We start from the raw sequence: 21,262 nt of genomic DNA, 5'->3' as shown, positions 1-21,262 counted from the left end.
AAAATATTGGAATATGAAGTGGCAAATATTTCACATAGCTAAATGCCACATTAAAAATTTATTTGTAAATAAAAATAATACTTTTATGTCAAAGAGAATAAAATTATTATCTAAGTATTAATAATTTAACTAGATTATAAAATAAATTTTGTGAAAATTTTGAGTCGACCAGCCTTTAGTGAAACGCTCACTTTCTGTCACGGCCACAGAGAGTGGACACGCAAATATTATTATGTATGCGGTATGCCAAATGGGAATCATATTTTATGTGTATGGTAATTTTAACATTTTCATAATATTCAGAAATGTCCTAATTAGATAATATGTGCCCGCCAATTAAAAATCTAACATTTGAGCGTTCATCCTCGACGAAACGGGACCTTGCCAAACGAGTTTTTCCAGATTCACAAAAAACGAGCGCCTTGGCGCCTTTTGGATTTTTTAGTGCAGCAACCGGCGTACAAAATATGAAAGACATTTGTGGCGAGTTGGAAAATTATAAAAATTTAATCACTTATAATACCACAAGGGCTTCAAAATTATCGGATATTTCCCGATAGGTTCGTTGCAAACAAATGAAGGATTGACGACTTTATTTGTTTGCAGGGAACCTTGAGGGAAATGCCAGATAATTTTGAAGCTCGTGTGGTATTCGGGGGATTATTTTTCCGTCCCAAATGTCGGCCAATATAATTGCACCATGAGACACAATTGAATTCAACCTGTCAGTTTGACGTGTTTGTCTTTTATATATAGCAACTACCAGAGAAAATTTTCAAAAAATTATCAGTATAATACCATGTAGGTTGTACCACGTGACGTCGAATGGTGCAATTCTATTGGTCGATATTTGGGTCGGAAAAATAATCTCTAATATTTTAATACATTTAAATATATTAAATTATTATTTAGAAACAGAGTATGTTTCGAAACGACATTATTCAATAAAAGCCGGTCAAGAATGAAATTATTTTACACTAATATTCACTAGAACCGTTTCTGAGATTGACAATCATCTTATTATCTCGAGTGTTATAAATTAATGTTTAAATACTTATTTTTTGTTTTCCTTTAAAGTATATTATCTTAATTCTATAATCTTTCCGATAAATTTATTGTTATAATGTAAGAACATAATATGTATTAGAAATTCGCAAGGCATTAAAAAAACAAAGAATTTGTTCCTTAAATAGTGTCAAGCGTCTCTTTTATGACTTTACAGTTTACATAATAATTATTATATTGCCATATAGACAATAATTGCCGGAGAAACGTGTGCAGTACAGTGCGTTACATGACTTCAGACATCACATTGAGATATACCTAAGTAGTTACTATACATAATCAGCGCTAATATCACGCCTGTTAAAGTTAATCTCTCGTTCTTCGTATATGTAAATGAAATAGAAGGTTTAGGTAATATTTAGGTAAGTAACTTACAAGTGTTGGTGAAGTTAGCTGTAATACTCGTTTTCACCAACTGCCCATAATGTTAAATGTTCCCTTGAGGTCTTTGAGAATATCTATATCTTACTTAAGTTATCACCGACGCTTGACCATCAAAGGGCATCTTGAGCATCACAGGTGACACATAAGTTTGGCAAAAACTTTTTTATCTTACGAAAATTCCTTAAAAGACCGCTATACTAGGCACGGTAGGGCGACTGGTAAAAACGGGCATTGGTGTACGTTCTCACGGTTTTTTTTGTTCGTACTTTTATAACAGTAGGTAAGTACTACAGTATGTGTACTCATGATAATACATAATATTATCTTCTCACAATATTTATAATAAATAGGAAGGTATTTTAATCAGCATCCTTGACAATTCGTGTATGAAATTAATATTCATCATTCATAATAATTATAGCTAACATTTAGAAATTGAAATATTGCTCTAATTTATATTAATTGATTGTTCTTACAATAATAATAATGTTTTCCTGATAGTCGAAGAATTAATTTTGTGCTACAACAAATTTTTAATTATCAATGTCTTAATATGCCTATAGATCATTCGGATTTCGGGCATTCGATGTAGAATATAATCCCAAAATCTGTCTATTGAAATAACTTTGAGAAATACTAATATAGCAGCGGTTCGAGCTTGACACTTCTAGATAATACTTAGCCTAAATAAAAATAAATATCAAATACTGGTCTTAGAACTAGGCGAATGGCAGCACTGTTGACCTGAAACAAAAACATTTTTAATTGTTAGTGAAGCAAAAAACTTACATCGTCAAAGCTTTAAAATAAATTAGCTGTTTATTATTCAGATCGCTGGATTTTTTATACAGAAGTGGTTTAACAAAAAAAATCATGTCAAAATCAGGGACGTGGCCGCCGCGACGCGTAACTGTACACGCAGCCCGCGGACCGGAGACAACAGGTATGTCGTTTAGTCATTAGTGTTATCTACCAGCTAATTATTTTATCACCGCACCGGATACAGGCCAATAAATATTAATGTATTCGTAACCGTTATCGTAATCTCTTTGTAGTTGTCGCCCGTCGTAAAAAACGATTTTTATGACGTTGTAACTTTTGTTTATAAGCCCCACTCATTCAGGCGTAGTAAACTTTAGATTTCAGTTTAGTGACCTAGCTATCGTCATCGCGAGCCTAATCATAATATGAAGATTACGGAATACGGATGTATTTAAAACTACTGGATGACGGCCGCAACTCCAACTACTAGATGTCGCCCGCAACTTCGTTGCGCCAAATTTCGTTTATCGCGCGGGAACCGTACATTTTTCCGGGATAAGTATCCTATGTCCTTTCCCGGGACTCAAAGTATCTCCATGCCAAATTTCAGCCAAATCGGTTCAGCGTTTCGAGCGTGAAGAGGTGACAGACAGACGGACAGACAGACACACTTTCGCATATTAGTATGGATAAAGCCGCCGAAGGCATTTCTAAGGCCAACGGCGGATCAACACCAGAAAAGGTCTAAAAGGAATGGACCATTCCACGGACATTTCTATAAGCGAGCCAAGGCTTAACACTTAAAATGCTTATTACTGATATTTACTAGTTACTACGATGTCAGCCTTTACTCAAGTGCGTTGTACAGAATAAAGTAAATAATATAGTAAGTCAGCGTTATCGGGACACGCGTAGTCATCGCGTTAGTGATCTGTAAAATCAATTATATTTATAGTAATGCACTACACGAACGTTTCCGCGTGATAAAGTTGGAACTACAAGTAACTATAACACCGCTCGTCCTTTGCCAAACCCTCAAAGTGTTTTCCTACAAGCCGATGATTACGTACTGATAAAGGAAATTCAAACACCGCAGTAAAATAACAAATTGCGGGAAAATCTAATGTAAGCCTTGCTTTTCTTAGGAAGCATTATTATTTTTAACAAAAAATTAAAACCGACTTCCAAGGTAAAAACAATAATAACATCCTTATATTAATATGAACTAAAAAGTATTAAATAATTTTTCCTATCTAATAGTGCCTTTTTCCGAATTCGGCTAAACCTCAACTATTTCTGTACTCAATCTTCATAATTTTGAAGTTTTTGTTTTGGATATTATATTACACATCCGAATATATAACCTCCTCGTTTTTTGGAAGTCGGTTAAAAATAAGTTTAATTACTGTAATGGATCGCCGCGATCGATTGTAAATGAGATGGCACACTAAAAAACAAAAAATCATCAACGTTTTATACGTGGGAGAGCCATGCTTTGGCACGAATGGGCCGGCTTGACAGGAGAAATACCACGTTCTCACAGAAAACCGGCGTGAAACAGCGCTAGCGCTGTGTTTCGCCGAGTGAGTGAGTTTACCGGAGGCCCAATCCCCTACTTTATTCCCTTCCCTACCCTCCCCTAATTCCTTTCCATCCCTACCCTCCCCTATTACCCTATTCCCTCTTAAAAGGCCGGCAACGCACCTGCAGCTCTTCTGATGCTGCGAGTGTCCATGGGCGACGGAAGTTGCTTACCATCAGGTGACCCGTTTGCTCGTTTGCCCCCTTATTTCATAAAATAAAAAAAACGTAAAACTTTTACGTTGACACACTTTTGTTTTTTACGGTATAAATTACTACCAAACATAAGAAATGAATCCCAAAAAGGCTCGCACATGTGGTTACCACTTGCGCAAATAGCTGTTCAAAAATTGAAGCTACGTCTGGGGCCGGTATTAGCTTTTAATTACACGCTTTCAGATTATAAATATCAATATAATATCTTGTACGTACTAACACAGAATAGATAATAGTAGTCTGTACAAGGTACTACGTACATGATACAATCGATCGACCTCCTTTTGATAATAAGGAAAAGATGGGTTACTTTGATTTTGCTAATTCAGAATTTCAGAACAAACAGTAAATATACCCGGTTCGCCGTACGTGCCTATGATGATCTATCAACGCACGCAAACCCCGTACGCACGCACGCAGAGCACGCGCGCGTGTGCAGCGCCGCACCGATGCGTGCGAGTAAACAAGCGACAATGCCACACTCTCACTTTCATTCGTTTGTGATTACTGATTATACACATAATAGTAGGGGAGGTAGTGCTATCGTTTGCTAAGTCATTTCATACCGACCAAATTTTTGTCCAGCGGTAGCTTAATATTTATCAATCAATATAATCAGCGTCAGTCGCCGCACCCGTGGTGTGATGTTAAGAGCTCACCTGACTCTAAAATTCAAACATCGTTCTTCTCTCTTCACACTCACGCCCGTCTTTCATATGCCAGGTGAAAAAGGACGGCGCGGAATCTTCGCCGAGTTAGTTTTACTTGAATAAAAGACGAACTATAATTAATGATTATGAAAAAAGTGTTTTGAGCAAATTTAGGTTTTATCAATACCTTTTTAGATATTAAAAAATATTAAAGAAAAGACAGCAAACTTCGAAGATCCAAGCAAAAATGTGTCTAAAACAAGGTTTTTTGTAAAAAAGAAACTGTGGGGGACAGCTTGCGCTAATTCCCCGTAGATCGCCTAGGTCAGCGTTTCTTGTAGTAATGAGGATGATGATGATGACTATTTGATGAGGAGATGAATTTAAACACTTTTTCAGTCTTGTTCCAGGTAGCAAGCACACAGTAGTTCCGAAGCTGGGCAACGTTGGAGAGCGAGTGTCGTACTATGGCGGCCGACCCATATTTATATCGGCCCCGGTACCCAGCTTCTAGAACATTCCATGCCTCACCCCCTTGGAAGGAAAATTTATTGAGTTTCCACGAAAATTACATTAATTTACAAAATATACATTGGTTTTATTTGTACAATTCTCTTAGCTATAATTTTACATAATAAACATGTTCGTGCCGACCTCCGTAACCGAAATAATTAAAAAAATCTATTTTTCCTATATTTATACTACCTCGTCGCCCCCTGACATAACGGTCGCCTCTGGCTGTCCCTTTCGCACGGGACTTCCTTGTCTGGGACAAGGATAGCCCGCTCGAGATGTATACTATCTCCCTCACTTTTCGGTTACAGAAATCGGCACTACCACACTGGCTCTAAACCCATCCCATTGAATGGCACTATTTTTCACTGAAATGTCCATAGTCCATGCACTATTTACTGTCTGTCGTGCACATTTCTCCCGCCGGTCGCGCAGGCGACACCCCCGGTAGCACGACGATCTTCTTGGTGGGCCGCCGGAGAACGTGGCCGTTCGCGGTCTCCACGTCCACGACCCGTACCACGCCGTCCTTGCCTGGATATGTCCTCTTGATCTTCCCGCGTGGCCAGATGTTGCGCGGTAGGTTCGAGTCGCATATGATAACGACGTCACCCACCGCGGGATCGGAGCCTCGGGTATGTGGCTCCCGGCGGTGCTGGAGGAGTGGGAGGTACTCCCTCACCCACCTCCGCCAGAACACGTCTGCCAGGTGCTGCGCGCGCTTCCACAGCTGCCGCGCCGATGTCTTTTCTTCTTCGAATCTTCCTGGAGCAGGTACATGGCAGCCCGACCCCAGCAGTATGTGGTTGGGGGTCAAGGCCTCGGGCTCCTCGGGGTCAACCGAGACATAGGTAAGTGGTCTCGAGTTGATGATGTTTTCCGCCTCTACAAGGAGTGTGTAGAGGGTCTCGTCGCTCGGATGCTGCTCGTGTAGAGTGACTCGCAGGGACTCCTTTACGCTCCGCACCAGCCGCTCCCACGCACCGCCCATGAAGGGGGCGGACGGAGGGATGTACCGCCAGTTGATGCGGCGGGCGTTGACTTCGCTCTTATACTTTTCCCATTCTTGTTGTAGCTCCTTCTCGGCGGCCTTGAAGCAGGTCGCGTTGTCCGACCATAGTTCAGTCGGTTGTCCTCGTCGGGCGACGAACCTCCGCAGTGCTGCGATGGCGGAGTCGGCGCTGAGAGACGTCACCACCTCCAGGTGGACGGCCCTCATGGTGAGACATGTGAAGAGGGCCACCCATCTCTTCTCTCGATGTCTGCCCACGGTGACCTCCACAGGGCCGAAATAGTCAAGCCCTGTGAAGGTGTATGGCCGCGCGTGGTGCGCCAGCCGGGCGACGGGCAGGTCGCCCGTTGCCGGACACGTTGGCTTGGCTCGGCGTATGCGGCAGGCCAGGCAGGCCCGGATCACACCCTTGACTGTGGGGCGTATCCGGGTCACCCAGAACCTCTGCCGGATCTCGTTCACGGTTGCTTCTACTCCGCCGTGATGCATTTCTTCGTGTATCTGTTGGATATATAATTTCGTGTACCTGTGGCTGCCATCCATGATAACCGGGTTGTTGGTTTCCCGGCTGATGTCTTCTGCGGCTGCTACTCGACCCCGTAGCTTGATGAGGCCCTCCTCCAGGTGGACGCTCAGCGAGGCGAGGCGGTCTCCCGCCGCTGGAGAACGGTTTTCTTCCATTCGTTTTCTTTCTTTGCTATAGGATTCTTCTTGCATTCGGCGCAGCCAGAGTGCCTCGGCACGAGTGAGGTACCGTGCGTCGAGTGCGACGTATTTTCTTCGCGTAACTAGATCCATTCGTGTCGCGGATTTTCCTTTCTTCGATCGCCGCGAGTCCCAGGCCGCATCCTTTTCTTTATTCTTCTTTGTGCGTTGTCGCACAGCTGCCACGGTTTCTCGCGGGGAACGACAGAGGTCAATGAACTGTAGTACACGACCTGTAGCTCGTATCAACGTCTTCCATCTTCCTATGCGTTCGATGTCGGGTAAACTGTCTTGTAGCGCGATGTATCGTGCGACAAAACACTTTTCTTCACCCGTGTCCGTTTTCTCCGCCGGTTTTCCTTCTTTCGGCCAGAATTTTTCTTCTTTTTTCAGGAATTCGGGCCCGCTGAACCATCGGTGGGCGGCTCCGAAGTCCGTGGGTGTGGCGCGCGTCGCGTCGTCGGCCACGTTTTCTTTCGTCGGCACCCATCGCCACTCGCTGACTTTCGTTGTTTCCTCTATTTCGGCGAGGCGGTGCGCGACGAATGTTTTGTAGGCCCGCGGCTCGGCGCGTATCCACGCCAGCACTGTGCGGGAATCGCTCCAGTATGTTTTCCTTACCAGCTCGACTTCTAGTTCTTTCTCCACAGTCTTCGCGAGGCGGGTACCCAGTAGAGCAGCTTGCAGCTCCAGGCGCGGGATGGACGTCGGCTTCAGCGGGGCTACGCGGCTTTTGGCTGCCACGAGCGCCGTGTGTACTGCTCCGTCCTCGCGCACCATACGAATGTAGACAGCTGCGGCGTATGCCTCTTCACTCGCGTCGACAAAGGTATGCATTTCACTTACCATTTCAGGCTGCAGGTTGTAGCAGCGGGGAATCTTTATTTTTCTTACTTGTTGTAGATCTCTTGTCCACGCCGTCCACTTGGGGACGAGCTGCTCCGGTATGGGCTCGTCCCATCCGGTGCCGTACCTCCAGGTCTCCTGCATGAACTTCTTGGCGGGCATGGTGAGCGGTGATAGTAGTCCGAGCGGATCGAACAATGACATCACGACACTGAGGGCTTCACGCTTCGTGGGGGCCCGCTCCTCGCTCATGATGGTGCGAGGTATCTTCGCCTCGTTCAGGTTGAAGCGCAGCAGGTCTTCATGCGCCTCCCACCATATTCCCAGCGTCTTGTCCGCGCAGTCTTCTCCCACAGGGACCTCCTTGGAGTCTCGGTCGTTCCCGAGACGTCGGCGTATGGCTTCGCTATTCGATGTCTAGCCTCGCAGCTCGAACCCGGCGTGCCGGTGGACCATGTCGACTTCCTGCGATGTCTCCAGTGCTTCTTCTTCACTCGGGAAGCTAGATATGAAGTCGTCCATGTAGTGGTTCTTCTTGATTTCCGCTACAGCACGCGGATATTTTTCCTGGAACTCTTCTGCATTCTTGTTTTTTACGTACAGAGCCGTGCATGGTGATGACGTGGCCCCGAAGATAAGGGACGCCATCTGGTACTCTTGCGGCTTTTCTTCTCGTTCGTTACCTCTCCACAGGAAGCGGAGTGCGTCCCGGTCTTCTTTCCGGACGCGGATGCGCATGAACATCTCCTTGATGTCCGCGGTTACCGCCACAGAGTGTCGGCGGAACCTCATGATGACTCCTGGCAGCGACTGAAGAAGGTCGGGGCCGGAGAGCAGCATGTCATTGAGGCTGCGGCCATGGGATCTGGCCGCGGCGTCGTGTACTAACCTGATTTTTGGTTTCGCCGGGTTGCACACGGCGAAGTGAGGCAAGTACCATGTTCTCCCTGCTGCCGGTGGCTCCTGTGCTGGCACTGCGTATCCGGATTCCAGCAGGTTGTTTATTCTTTCTTCGTATTTTTCTTTCAGGCCCGGGTCTCGATCCAGCTTCTTTTCCAGGGACCTGAGACGCTTCCAGGCATCGTTGTAGTTGTTGGGAATGACTTCCTTCTCGTCCTTCCAGAGCAGCGCGGTTTCGAAGCGCCCATCAGGAAGTCTTCGACTGGTTTTCTTAAGTATCTCCAGCGCACGCTCTTCTGGGTCATTTTTCTGTTTTCTGGCTTCGATCCCAAGTGATTCCAGGTCGAAAAACCTCTTCATCATGTTTTCCATATTGTCTTCTGTCTTCTCCTCTTTTTTGGCTACTGTGTGGCCACAGAAGGCTATAGTTTGCGTATGTGACGACCTGTATCCGTGCAGCACCCAACCGAGTCGTGTGTGGGATGCGACCGGCTGGTTTCTCCTTCCCGTTTTCGTCTCGAGGGCCAGCAGCAACTCCCAGTTGTCTTGACCCAGCAGGATTCTCGGGCGCGCATTTTCGTACATCAGGTGGTCTTCAAGGCCCCTCAGGTGCGCGCAGTCGTGCAGGTCTTCCTTGCGAATTTTCTGCGGCGTGAATAGCAGCTTCTTTACTGTTCTTGCACTCCCCACGCCGTACTCTTCTTTACAGTGGCGCCCCCTTATCTTGAAGCTTACCTTTTTGCTGTTTTCGTACTTCTTTGTATCACTGAGGCCCTGCACCCACATGTCGTGGCGAGGCCCGTCCAGGTGGAGGAGCTCCGCCAGGTCTTCATCGATGAGTGTTACTGTGCTGCCGTCGTCCATGAGTGCGTAGGTGTCTATTCTGGTGCTGTTCTTGCCGAAGACCGTGACCGGAGCGACCTTTAGGAAGGCTTGTCGTTCCTGAAGGCAGTTGGTGCTGCTCACTATTTCCACGGTCGCTGCCTCCCCTGCTTCCATGGCCTGTGGCGGCGCCGTCGGCTGTTGCTGGTCTGCCGGTGGTCTGGAGTGATGCAGCAGGCGGTGGTGCGCCATGCCGCACCCGTTGACACTACACCTCTTTACCCCGCAGCCCCCTCGGCGGTGGTTGCTCCGCAAACATTGAAAACAGATGCGGTTCTTTTTCGCTATGTTCCAGCGCTCGTTCACAGGGGTCCCGAGGAACTGCTTGCACTCCGTCAAGTGGTGTTCGTTCTGGCACATCGGGCACCTTTTCCTGCCACTTACCTCTGTGGCGAAAGCCCGTTCCAGTCTTCTTCTCTGGGGCCTCTCCGGGTGAGGTTCGGTCTCCTCGGGCAGCGCATACGCACTGCATTTGTCGGCTTCTTCATTGAGGAACAGGGTCATCTTCTTCAAGTCCGACGTATCTTCTTTTCTTCTTGCGGCAAAATCGTACCACTTGTTGCGCAGAATGGGCGGCAGCTTTTCTACAATACTTTTCACTAATTCAGGATTAAACATATAGTGTACCTTTTTAAGTGTCTCCAGCGTGGCCACCACATTCGCTATCTTGTTAGCAAATATGCAGAGTTCGCGCGGGCTGTCACTCAGCCTGCCCAACGCCTTGATTTTCTGTATTTCACCCATCGCCAGTGTGTCTGGACGGCCGAATCTTCTTTCCAGCGCCTGGATGACTGCTCGCGGCTCCGGTTGGCTGATGAGTAGACTCTCGACCGCTTCGAGGGCTGCTCCCTTGAGGCTTCTTCTTAGCCTCATAGTATTCTCGGTGTGCGAGAACATTTCTTCAGTCTCGTAGTACGCCGCCCTGTAGCCGAGCCACCCCGTCGAATGTCCGGCGAACGGGGGAAGCTCTTGGAGAAACCTGGGGGCGTCTCTTGACATGCGGACGGCCTGTGTGAGCGCCGCCGCCAGCGAAGTGATGTCGCTGCTCTTTTGTTTTTCTTCAGCTTTTCTGTGCTCCGGTTCATTTTCCGAATTTTCATTTTTCTTTTCTTCATTTTCGTTCTGCTTTTCTTTTTCCTCGGCCGCAGGGTTAATGGTTTGCCCTTGCAGCCACTCTTCCACCTTGTCCGTTTCCTTTTCTGCTACCTCGTTTCCCTCCTCGTCTCCGCAGGCCAGCATGGCCTTTTCCCTGGCCAGCTTGGCTTCTGCGAGGGCGAGCGATGCACGTGCCTCTGCCAGTTTCAATTCCGCCAGCTTTTCCTCAGCTTCCAAAATTTTCCTCCTGCTTTCCTTTCCCTGAGGCGCACGCTTCTTCCGTCGTGAGTCCTCTTCTACTGCTGTTTTCTCGCTGGCGGTGGTAGAGGTTCGTTCCGTCGAGGTTTGTTCTGTTTCGGACGTTTCGGCGGTTTCCCTGGAGTTTTCCTCCTGTTCTTCGACCGGTGGAGCCGCGGGGCGCGTCGATGCTCCGCTTCTCGTCTGGACTCCGGTTTGACTCGCTCGTTCGGCCCCATCGGCGATGCTTGAAGCCTTCGATTTGGACATCTTTCTTCACTGACCGCACTGGCTTCTTGATTTTCTTTTTTCCTTGGAGAGAATCCGGCCGTAGAATCCGGCTTTGCGAAGGACCATACAATGTGGGGGACAGCTTGCGCTAATTCCCCGTAGATCGCCTAGGTCAGCGTTTCTTGTAGTAATGAGGATGATGATGATGACTATTTGATGAGGAGATGAATTTAAACACTTTTTCAGTCTTGTTCCAGGTAGCAAGCACACAGTAGTTCCGAAGCTGGGCAACGTTGGAGAGCGAGTGTCGTACTATGGCGGCCGACCCATATTTATATCGGCCCCGGTACCCAGCTTCTAGAACATTCCATGCCTCACCCCCTTGGAAGGAAAATTTATTGAGTTTCCACGAAAATTACATTAATTTACAAAATATACATTGGTTTTATTTGTACAATTCTCTTAGCTATAATTTTACATAATAAACATGTTCGTGCCGACCTCCGTAACCGAAATAATTAAAAAAATCTATTTTTCCTATATTTATACTACCTCGTCGCCCCCTGACATAACGGTCGCCTCTGGCTGTCCCTTTCGCACGGGACTTCCTTGTCTGGGACAAGGATAGCCCGCTCGAGATGTATACTATCTCCCTCACTTTTCGGTTACAGAAATCGGCACTACCACACTGGCTCTAAACCCATCCCATTGAATGGCACTATTTTTCACTGAAATGTCCATAGTCCATGCACTATTTACTGTCTGTCGTGCACAGAAACTATCGAGCATTTTTTGAGTAATCGTGTTTTCGTCTTGAGCATTTAATCTTTATGAACTGAAGTTACTTGTGTCAAAAAATCAGTTTTCTAGACCTTACAGATTTTGAGATCTAGGTTAAAGTATGTAGACAAGTTAGAGTCATGTGGGCTCTTAACTGGAGTATTTCAAAGTTGTAAAAAAATAATTGCAAAAAGTGATTTTATACCGAATGAAAATTTTATGGATGATTATTGAGGTCATGCTTAACCAAAAATGCACCGTCAGCCGTATTAAATATAAAGTCATTTCATACCGTACAAAATTTATACAGGTGAATGTTGATACCTTTTTAATAATAAAGACCACCGTCAGTCGTTAATATGCGGGTGGAGAGCCCGTCAGCCGGCGATATAAGCTATAACAAAATATATAGCCCTACTTCGCGCTCAATGTATCCTAGGATTCCTAGGGCGTCGCGTAGACGACATTTCCACCTGCAAATATTCAGCTGACGGCTATTTTCGTTTGAATTAACCATAAAATTGTGTCACATAGCAATTTTAAGTAATTAATTCGATAGTCAATATTTGTGATGAAGAATTATATACATTTTACTTTAAAAGCGCCATCTGTTGTTATATACTAAAACTAAAATAGCACCTATCAAACCTAAACGTGTATAATCTAGATATTATGACCTTTATTGGGTGCTAATTGGGATCTTTTTAATGTCAATTCAATACGATTCCCAACAACAACTTTGAGATACTCTCAATTTTTATTCTACCCATACTGGAGTAGCTGACGATCAAAACTCTTAGGGCCAATTCACACCGGATCAGCAGCGGCCGGCAGCGGCGCGGAGGCGCGGCGAGGCCGGCAGCGGCGCGAAGAGGCGCGGCGAGGCCGGCAGAGGCGGCTCGCGTCGCTGCGGGCGGTCGCATGTGGACGCTCGCGGCCGCGGGCGGTCGCATGTGGACGCTCGCGGCCGCTGGCGGCCGCGCGCTACCTTCAGAGCACCGCACAGTGGATCGAAAATCGAGTTTCATAGACATAGGAACTTGAATTTCCAGATGTCATTTTTTTGGGCTGAAATATGTTTTCCTAGTCGTTATTACATAATAAAATGTAAAATAATATAAAAAATAATATCTCTGGAATCGCATGGTTGGCCGTTATATCCTCACACACTATTATAGTACTAATTACTACTCACATTTTGGCATATTTTGTATTACGGCACCATTTGTACTTCATTTTGGTTAATTAAAAACTGTCCATTGGTACTTTATTTTGGTTAAATTAAAACTTAATTCAAATAGAAAGAAGAAAGAAATTATTATCGCGATATAATGTATCAACCCTCTCTTTTTCCAGTGTCCCCAGTAACAATTTAAAACTTCCAACTGAATTAAATTAAATTGTCTGGAACTACTTGACATATTCTATTGTTTTTTTTGTTAAATGATCCGTGTTCTTTACTTTCATAAAAAAAATTGTAACTCCCTTATTATTACACGTAGCTGCGTCTTTTTACATTTTATGATGTAATAACAACTAGGAGACCATATTTCAGCCCAAAAAAATGACATCTGGAAATTCAAGTTCTTATGTCTAGGATACTCGATTTTCGATCCACTGTGCACCGCGCGTTCGTCGGCGGAAAGTGCTCGCGGCACCTCGCGACGCCTCGAGGCGCCTCGCGACGGCGCGCGCGGTCGCGGGAAGCCGCGAGCACTTTCCGCCGACGGTCGCGTGGCGCCTTGAGCACTTTTGAAGTTTTCAAGCGATACTAGTAGTTATAAGTATGTAAATAAAGTTTAAAATTATTTCAGACTAAAAGTGCTCTTCGCGCCGCTGCCGGCCGCTGCCGATCCGGTGTGAATTGGGCCTTATGTATTAATAGAATAGTATTATTGTTACGATTTTCGCTCGACCGACTCGACGATAAAATGACTTTTTAAAATGAGCGCGACCTCCTCTACTATAACAATCATTACCAGAAGTTACATAATATTCGAAGTTTTTCTTACACCTCGCAATAAATTACACCTCTCCGGCGTCCACCGAGCTGCCGGTTGTCGTAGGTTAATGGGTGCCCACTTAATTAAATGCTCACGTCCTAATCCAAGGTAGTCCAAACAATTTCATAATTTATAACGATTAATGTCACGGTCAATCATAATATTTAGAATTTTGATGGTCGGCGCAGGCCGCAGGCCGCAGGCGCAAGGCCGTTTCCCCGAGTACGGCGAACGTGACGGCCGGTCACGACGACTCACGACGCGGCGACGGATGACTCTCGCAGGCCGCAGCTCGCGGCGCCCAATGCCGAGAGGCTGATCATTGAACGTGTAGTTTGTTCATAGTTATAGGCGGTCTTTACAAGGAAAAGAAGTAAAAGCGATGAGAATACTGAAAATACATTTTATGGAATAAACTTATCCCGAATGAACGAGTAACATAACACAATAGAGAGACGACACCCCGGTAACCGGTTCACACGCTACAGCGAAATCAAACATCACACATCAAACGAGTTACCGCCTACCGGTCGTTCCTGACTTGTTAGATCATACGAAACGTACAAATACACCTCAAACTAATTTGATACCACGAAATCATGGAGTAAAATGCGACAAAAAAATAAAACTGAAACAAACGTCGACCGACACATGCGATAAGTGATAACACATCTGACATCACATCCGCTCAACATCCTAGTCGCTCCTCACGCACTGATTCTGACCGTGTGGATTTTATTGCAGACTTGGTAAGAGTGACGTTTGGTTTAAACTGTTAGGACGCCGCATTAATGTTTTTATTATAGTACATACCATTTTGAATAACTAATAACTAAGTATGTACTACAGGATATAGGCAGACCCGTCTCCAGTCTTCTCTGGAGCGGGCGGTATCCACGCTCAGTTCGTCCTATGCCCTCAGCGCTATGTTCACCAGCTCATCCATCCTACGCTCCAATAATAGGAAAGGATTTTTGAAGTTATTTTTTGGTGCGAAACCTGACACATCAGTGCTTAGACCTTACGTTTCAACTTTCAACTGCAATTTGAGACCATTTTTGAGAAGTTTTGTAAATAATAGCTTACACTTACCTATTGTTTTTGAATTAAGAAAAATGCGAAAGACTGACGTCACTCTTTCGTAGTTTGTACGCATCGGGAGAGAACTTTGTTCGATAGGTATATTAAATATTGCGTTTATGAAAGTGGTTTCATAACAAAAGTTGCTTTTAATTGCATAAGTTATCGATTGGTACTTATACAAATATTAAGAAATTTAATTGAAAAAAAAATCGACTTGATTATCTAACTTTGAAGGCGCATAACAAAAAAAATAAAAATGCTATCGAGCTGTAATTTTGGGAACACTTATTTTTCACCGTGATTTCTTTATTTTATTAACAAAATTCGCTAATCTTTGGCCTTGTCATCATCCCTATTTCTTAGCAAATAGGTTAAAGAAGGCGAAATTTTGCACGTAAGTTTTGAATACATTTATTTGATTTTTTGTAATTTCTATTGATTTCATTGGAGTAATGGTCATGTTGTATACACTAATTAATGTTTATTTATGATTTTTTATCCATTTTCCCTAACAATATACTTAAAGGGTTTCTACTGTTAGTTCTTGAAAATCTAAAAAACCTAATAGATGACATGGAACTCATATCATCATTTTGCAATACATACTAAAGTTATTTTGTAGTTTATTCTACTACAAATATCATCACTATTCTCTGAAAATATAATTCTATTAACAAACTAACAAATTAGAACTACTGTACCTAAAAATGGACATATTAGACTTGTACTGGTCTAAAAATCGATTGCTTTAGTTTTTAGCAGTAAAAAGAAGAAAAAGGAGAGCTGAGAAAAGAAAGAAGAAAAAAGAGAAGCATGGAGACTAAAGACTGAAAATAAATTTGCTAGGAAAAAATATTTGAAAAATAAAAATAAAAAGAAATATAGTTTTAGCATGAAAGAATGAATAGAATCTGGAGACAACGTGGATAATATTTTATATGCATGTAGTTACTATCATGAAGTAAATGAAATCTTTTGAAAAACGGCAAATAAAGACCTAATGATAGGAAAAAAGTTAAATGTAATGTAATGTTCTATGTCAACTATTAGTTCATATTGGTGTCTACTATTAGTGATGTTCGTTTTCTGTGATGTCATCTATTAGTAGTTAATAGTTATAACTAAGTTTACAAAAAGACCAATAATATATTTTTTAATTGATTTGTCAGCGAATAATTACAATAGTTTTATTTTGTAAGAGTTACTGAAGACATGGAAGAAATTATCAATCCTTTATTTTCATAAATATATATTTTACAACATTCAAATGTTCTATGTTTCCTTAAAGCGTCTGCCATTAGTGCTTTTACCTTACTAAAATATGCAAGAGCGGCAGTGACCGTGAATACTAAACAAGCTTGGGTCGTGAGACGTGACGTGCTCGCGAGTCGCGACTATAGGGTTTATCTCGGAGACGCTGTAAACTGCGGTATTTGTTCTACACTCAATACGTCACTGACCACTGTACTACTGTACACGAACTATAATTATACTAGATGTCCCGCGCGGCTTCGCCCGCGTAAATTAGGAATTTTACGGAAACCGTACATTTTCCGAGACAGTGTTGCCAACTTAGTGGAATTTCCACTAGATCTGGTGGTTTAGACCTACCTTTCGGCGGGAAAAAATTGGTTTTAGTGGCTAGTGGCTAGCTTCGACGTTAAACCACTAGTTTTTTTTATTATGTTTCTAACCCTTGAAGACGCACACTGGAAACTTAATTATATTATTATTATCTTTACTCGTTTTGCCGCATTCTAACGCTGATATAGAGCGATTATTTAGCATGCCCATGATGAATGTTGTCAAGACTTAACAGAGAAACCGGATGAAGTTTGATCGCCTTTCTTTCGTGCACACTGCAAGGTTAGCACGCGAAGGCAAATGCTGTAATAACAACATAATACCAAATACCGTATTACAAAAATTAGAACTAAAGAAATTTATTCTTCACAAACTGAACAAGTAAATGACAATGATTCCTCTGAAGACGTTCATCTTTACTCTTTAGTTAAGTACCTACTTATACATAGGTACATAGGTAACTAAAGTTTTCCTTTTTGTAGTAACAAAAATAATTATTTCATAATAATAATAACGCTGTTGTTGTATTCTTTTCAAATTATATTCAGATAGGTTGTTGTTGTCTTTACTTTATTTAGTGGAATTCAGGTGGTTTGAGAGGCCATTTAGGTTTTAGCGGTTTCTGGTGGTTTACGCTGCTGAATTTGGTGGGTTAGTAAAAAAAAGTTGGCAACACTGGTCTGAGATCAATGTGTTCAGCATCCAATAGCTATTTAGTATTCGGTGGCTGTATGTAAACTTTTCCACCCAATACCTAGTGCCCGCTAGTCGCATCTTGCAAATCAGCACTAAAATTTGAACATGTCCAACCCAAATGTGTGGTTCCCTTTTTTATAGTCAAAGGACGTGGCGAAGTAACGCAATACTGTCACGACAAAATGCAATACATATGTATAATCATACTCGTAATATGAATTGATGTTTCCAATCCAGGTGTGCTGTGGTCTGTGATAGCTGTTTAACCCATCAATCCCCAAGCGGCAGCCGGCTGCCGCATAACAATTGAAAATCTATTGTCTGCGACTTTAGCAAAGCATTAATTAGTTAACTGAGCAGTAGGTAAAAAGAACATTATTAATATATTAAGTTACATTTAAATATCCTTTTACAGTACTCTTTTAAGGTCAAAGAGATATTTAATTGTTCAGCTTAGTCATAACTCATACGGCATTCATATTCATACAAAATGCCACATCATCATTAAAACCTGCACAATATGCTGGGTACCAGAATATTATGATTAAAAATAATCAATTTGCCTTTCTCAACGCTCGGTAAATTCGCCACAGCCCACATCTGCTCTCTGGGATTTCCAATAATGTTTGCTGTATTATGCGTCATCTTTATCAGGAAATAAATTATTGTTTCATAAAAAATATAATGCGTACCCTCGCGGTACAAAATTATTATTATTATGATTTTTACAAGGAAATGCGCATTTTTAGGGTTCCGTACCCAAAGGGTGAAAACGGAACCCTATTCATGAGACTTAGTTGTCTGTCCGTCTGTCTGTATGTCTGTCTGTCTCCAGGCTGTATCTCAAGAACTGCTATAGATAGAGTTCTGAAATTATCACAGATTGTGTATATTGGTTGCTGCTATAACAACAAATACTAAAAACAAAATAAAATTAATATTACACAAAGGCCTTAATTATATAATGTGTTTGTATACCAAATGAAGATGACTGATGTTATAAGAATTTTGTTGTGAATAAACTGAATAATGCAACAAAATGTGTTATTTGTGACTAGCCTCTGCTATAAAATTTAATTTTAGATCAATATGGAATTTCAGATAAGAGTAAGACTGTAAATGTAACTTAAATATTTAAAACAATAAAACTGTAATTAGATAGAAGTAAGACAATATTACAGACCTAACATTGTTTTACTAATGGCATTCCATTAGTAAAACAATGTTTTACTAATTGTAAAATAAATAATAAATTTGCCTAAATGGCAACTGTATTGAAGAAAAACTTTACTTTAAAAAACTTATAACTATTGAATATATTTTATCCATTTAATAATATGGATAAAATATATTCAATTTTAAAAAACCTATAGTAATAATGAAGAAAATAAAGCAAACTTACATGAAATGCTTATATGTTAGTCTGACTGCCCTGTGCTCTGATGCTGTTGGCTCGGGCCAGTTTCTTGCCTATCGTCTGGACGTGGAAACCGATCTTGATTAGGGCATCATGATCCAAAATCTTTCTACCGTCAAATATGTACGCCGGCTTCATCATTACATCATAAATCTTTTTGAAATCAAGCTCCTTAAACTCATCCCACTCCGTACATAACACGATAGCATGGGCTCGAGACACAGCAGAGTATGCAGAGTCGTGTATTTCAATGTTCCGTCGCACCTTCTCGGGCTCATTTGTGACTTGGGGATGTAAGAGCTCGTAGTATATCTGGTCTGTTTCCACTTTGGGGTCGTATATGTGTAGTTTAGCTCCCTCGTCCAGCAAGGTCTTGCACACGTAAATAGCGGGGGACTCCCTGGTGTCTCCCGTATTCTTTTTAAACGAGAAACCGAGTATGGCAATATTTTTATCAGACACCGTGTTGAAGAGGGACTCGATAACTTTCTGTGTGAACCTAGTTTTCTGGTAGTCGTTTAGGCTCACCACCTGCTGCCAGTAGGCCGCAACCTCCGGGAGGTTCAGGCATTCGGACAGATAGATAAGATTTAGTATGTCCTTCTGGAAACAGCTGCCCCCGAACCCGATGGAGGCCTCCAAGAACTTGGGTCCGATTCTAGAGTCTCTGCCGACCGCCCGGGCCACTTCCGACACGTCGGCTCCAGTGGCCTCGCACACGGCAGAGAGAGAATTAATACTCGATATTCTTTGAGCTAGGAACGCATTCGCGGCGAGCTTGGACAGCTCCGAACTCCACGTGTTGGTGGTCAATATGTTCTTAGCGGGGATCCAGTGCTCGTACACCCAGCACAGCTCGGCTATTGCGTTCTGGCCCTCGGGGGTGTCCTCCCCTCCGATCAGCACCCGCTCGGCCTCAACCAGGTCGACTATGGCGGTGCCCTCGGCCAGGAATTCAGGGTTGGACAGGATCTGGTACTGCACGCCGGGCTTGGTGTTGGCGCGCAGGATCTTCATGATGATCTCCGCGGCCTTGACGGGCACGGTGCTCTTCTCCACCACGATCTTGTTGCTGGCGGCGATGTCGGCGATCATGCGCGCGGCGCCCTCGATGTACTTGAGGTCGGCGGCGCGCCCCTTGCCGTTGCCGATCGTCTTGGTCGGCGTATTGACGGAGATGAAGATGAGCTCGGCCTCCAGGATACTCCGCTCGATGTCGGTGGAGAAGAATAAGTTTTTACCTCGGCACTGCTTGACGACGTCGTCGAGGCCGGGCTCGTAGATTGGCAGCTTGTCGGAGTTCCACTGGGCGATGCGCTCGGCGCTCTTGTCGCACACCGTCACCCTGATGTCGGGACACTTGAGCGCGATCACGCTGCACGTCGGCCCGCCGACATAGCCCGCGCCGAGGCAGCATATATTTTTAATCACCATCGTGGCACGTTCGTCGAGGTGAGGAGGACGAATCCAAATAAATTATCACGAAAGATATCCGCGGCCGACGATAGTTGAATCCGAGCGAGGAGGCGACCGGTCGGACCGCTCGAGGCTACTAACGGGCGACGACTCGATTCGGGCGGCGGGCTCGTCTCAGGCTGCTACTCGTACATTTTTATTTTTCAAGCGAGATGAGATTTCCCAATCCCCACATGCAAAACAGTTGCTTGATGACTGCAAGTGTCATTGACATCTGTAGTGATGTCCCACTTGCGATGTAGATAAAAAATACGCAATGTACCGTGTACGTTGAACCGATATCGATAGAGTGCGTTTCATCGAATAGTTTTTTTGCCGTCATGTTGGCATTCCTATCTGTCAATAACATAAGCACGGTAGACACGCTCTGCGAGTATTCATTAAGTTTCAGTGTCTAAAGTTTAGACACTAAAACTTATACACACTAGGCCGAAGTTACGCGGCAGAAATTCCGCATGATTACGCCCGCAATGTTAAACGCATACAATATACGGACGGAACGCGTTACGCAACGGAATATTGTGTCACCGGTAATTTAAAATATATTGCGGGCGTAATCATGCGGAATTTCTGCCGCGTAACTTCGGCCTAGTGTGTTTAGATACTTACTGGGATTTCGTGAGAAAATCATGCTGAAAACATTAAAGAGTTGTGAAAGAATGATGGTGTTAAAAGTGAAAGAGTTTTGTGAACGTGAAAAACGTAACCAGGCACCAATGATTCCATTAAGATGTGTACAAGCTCGGGTCACCGACAAAACAGCTTGGTGAAATAGGGTTATCAGCATCAGTTTCACCCTTAAACACAGTAAAACTTATGAAGCGAATTCGCAGAGCGTGTCTACCGTGTTTACGTTATTAAATAAAAATTACTATGTTAAAGCACAAATCAATAGGCATGATAGTTTTTCCGTAAAGTGTTCTACAAAATGTACAAGTTGTGGGATATACTAGGGCTCGCTTCGCTCGCCCTGATAATATTATTAATTATACTAGCTTTTACTCGCGACTTCGTTCACGTGTATGTAGTTTTCGTCACTAGAAGTGCGTTACATCAAATAGTTCCTTTGTCATAATGTTGGTATTCCTGTCTGTTAAAAGATGACAAATTGTCATCAATATAAATGAACAAATGAAATGTTAAT

The 21,262-nt window shown here is 43.6% G+C and overlaps 3 protein-coding genes across 4 annotated transcripts; all 3 read right to left on the bottom strand.

Moving 5' to 3' along the window:
- Positions 1-870: 870 nt before the first annotated feature.
- Positions 871-20,345, bottom strand: LOC121725738 (UDP-glucose 6-dehydrogenase). 2 transcript variants are annotated; one of them, XM_042112824.1, is made up of 3 exons: positions 18,626-20,345; positions 13,304-13,313; positions 871-2,187 (listed from the first exon to the last, which is right to left on the bottom strand). In XM_042112824.1, the coding sequence occupies exon 1, from the start codon at positions 20,074-20,076 to the stop codon at positions 18,637-18,639; it is 1,440 nt and encodes a 479-aa protein (XP_041968758.1). In that variant the 5' UTR covers positions 20,077-20,345; the 3' UTR covers positions 871-2,187; positions 13,304-13,313; positions 18,626-18,636. The 2 variants fall into 2 exon arrangements, with proteins under 2 accessions (XP_041968758.1, XP_041968757.1); XM_042112823.1 differs by lacking the exon at positions 13,304-13,313 and having other exon boundaries at positions 871-2,193; positions 18,628-20,345.
- On the bottom strand, positions 5,563-7,986 carry LOC121725505. The gene has a single exon (XM_042112508.1). It carries the CDS (start codon positions 7,984-7,986, stop codon positions 5,563-5,565), a length of 2,424 nt encoding a protein of 807 aa, XP_041968442.1.
- Positions 8,152-11,118, bottom strand: LOC121725504. The gene has a single exon (XM_042112507.1). The coding sequence runs from the start codon at positions 11,116-11,118 to the stop codon at positions 8,152-8,154; it is 2,967 nt and encodes a 988-aa protein (XP_041968441.1).
- Positions 20,346-21,262: the final 917 nt, after the last annotated feature.

Source organism: Aricia agestis, chromosome 3, assembly GCF_905147365.1.
Source record: "Aricia agestis chromosome 3, ilAriAges1.1, whole genome shotgun sequence".
NCBI classification, from domain to species: Eukaryota; Metazoa; Arthropoda; class Insecta; order Lepidoptera; family Lycaenidae; genus Aricia; species Aricia agestis.
This window is presented reverse-complemented; position numbering and strand designations above follow the sequence as displayed.

Excerpts from the sequence above, each read along its gene's own strand:
- LOC121725504 (XM_042112507.1), bottom strand. The coding sequence starts at position 11,118 with ATGTCCAAATCGAAGGCTTCAAGCATCGCCGATGGGGCCGAACGAGCG.
- LOC121725505 (XM_042112508.1), bottom strand. The coding sequence starts at position 7,986 with ATGAGCGAGGAGCGGGCCCCCACGAAGCGTGAAGCCCTCAGTGTCGTG.
- LOC121725738 (XM_042112824.1), bottom strand. The coding sequence starts at position 20,076 with ATGGTGATTAAAAATATATGCTGCCTCGGCGCGGGCTATGTCGGCGGG.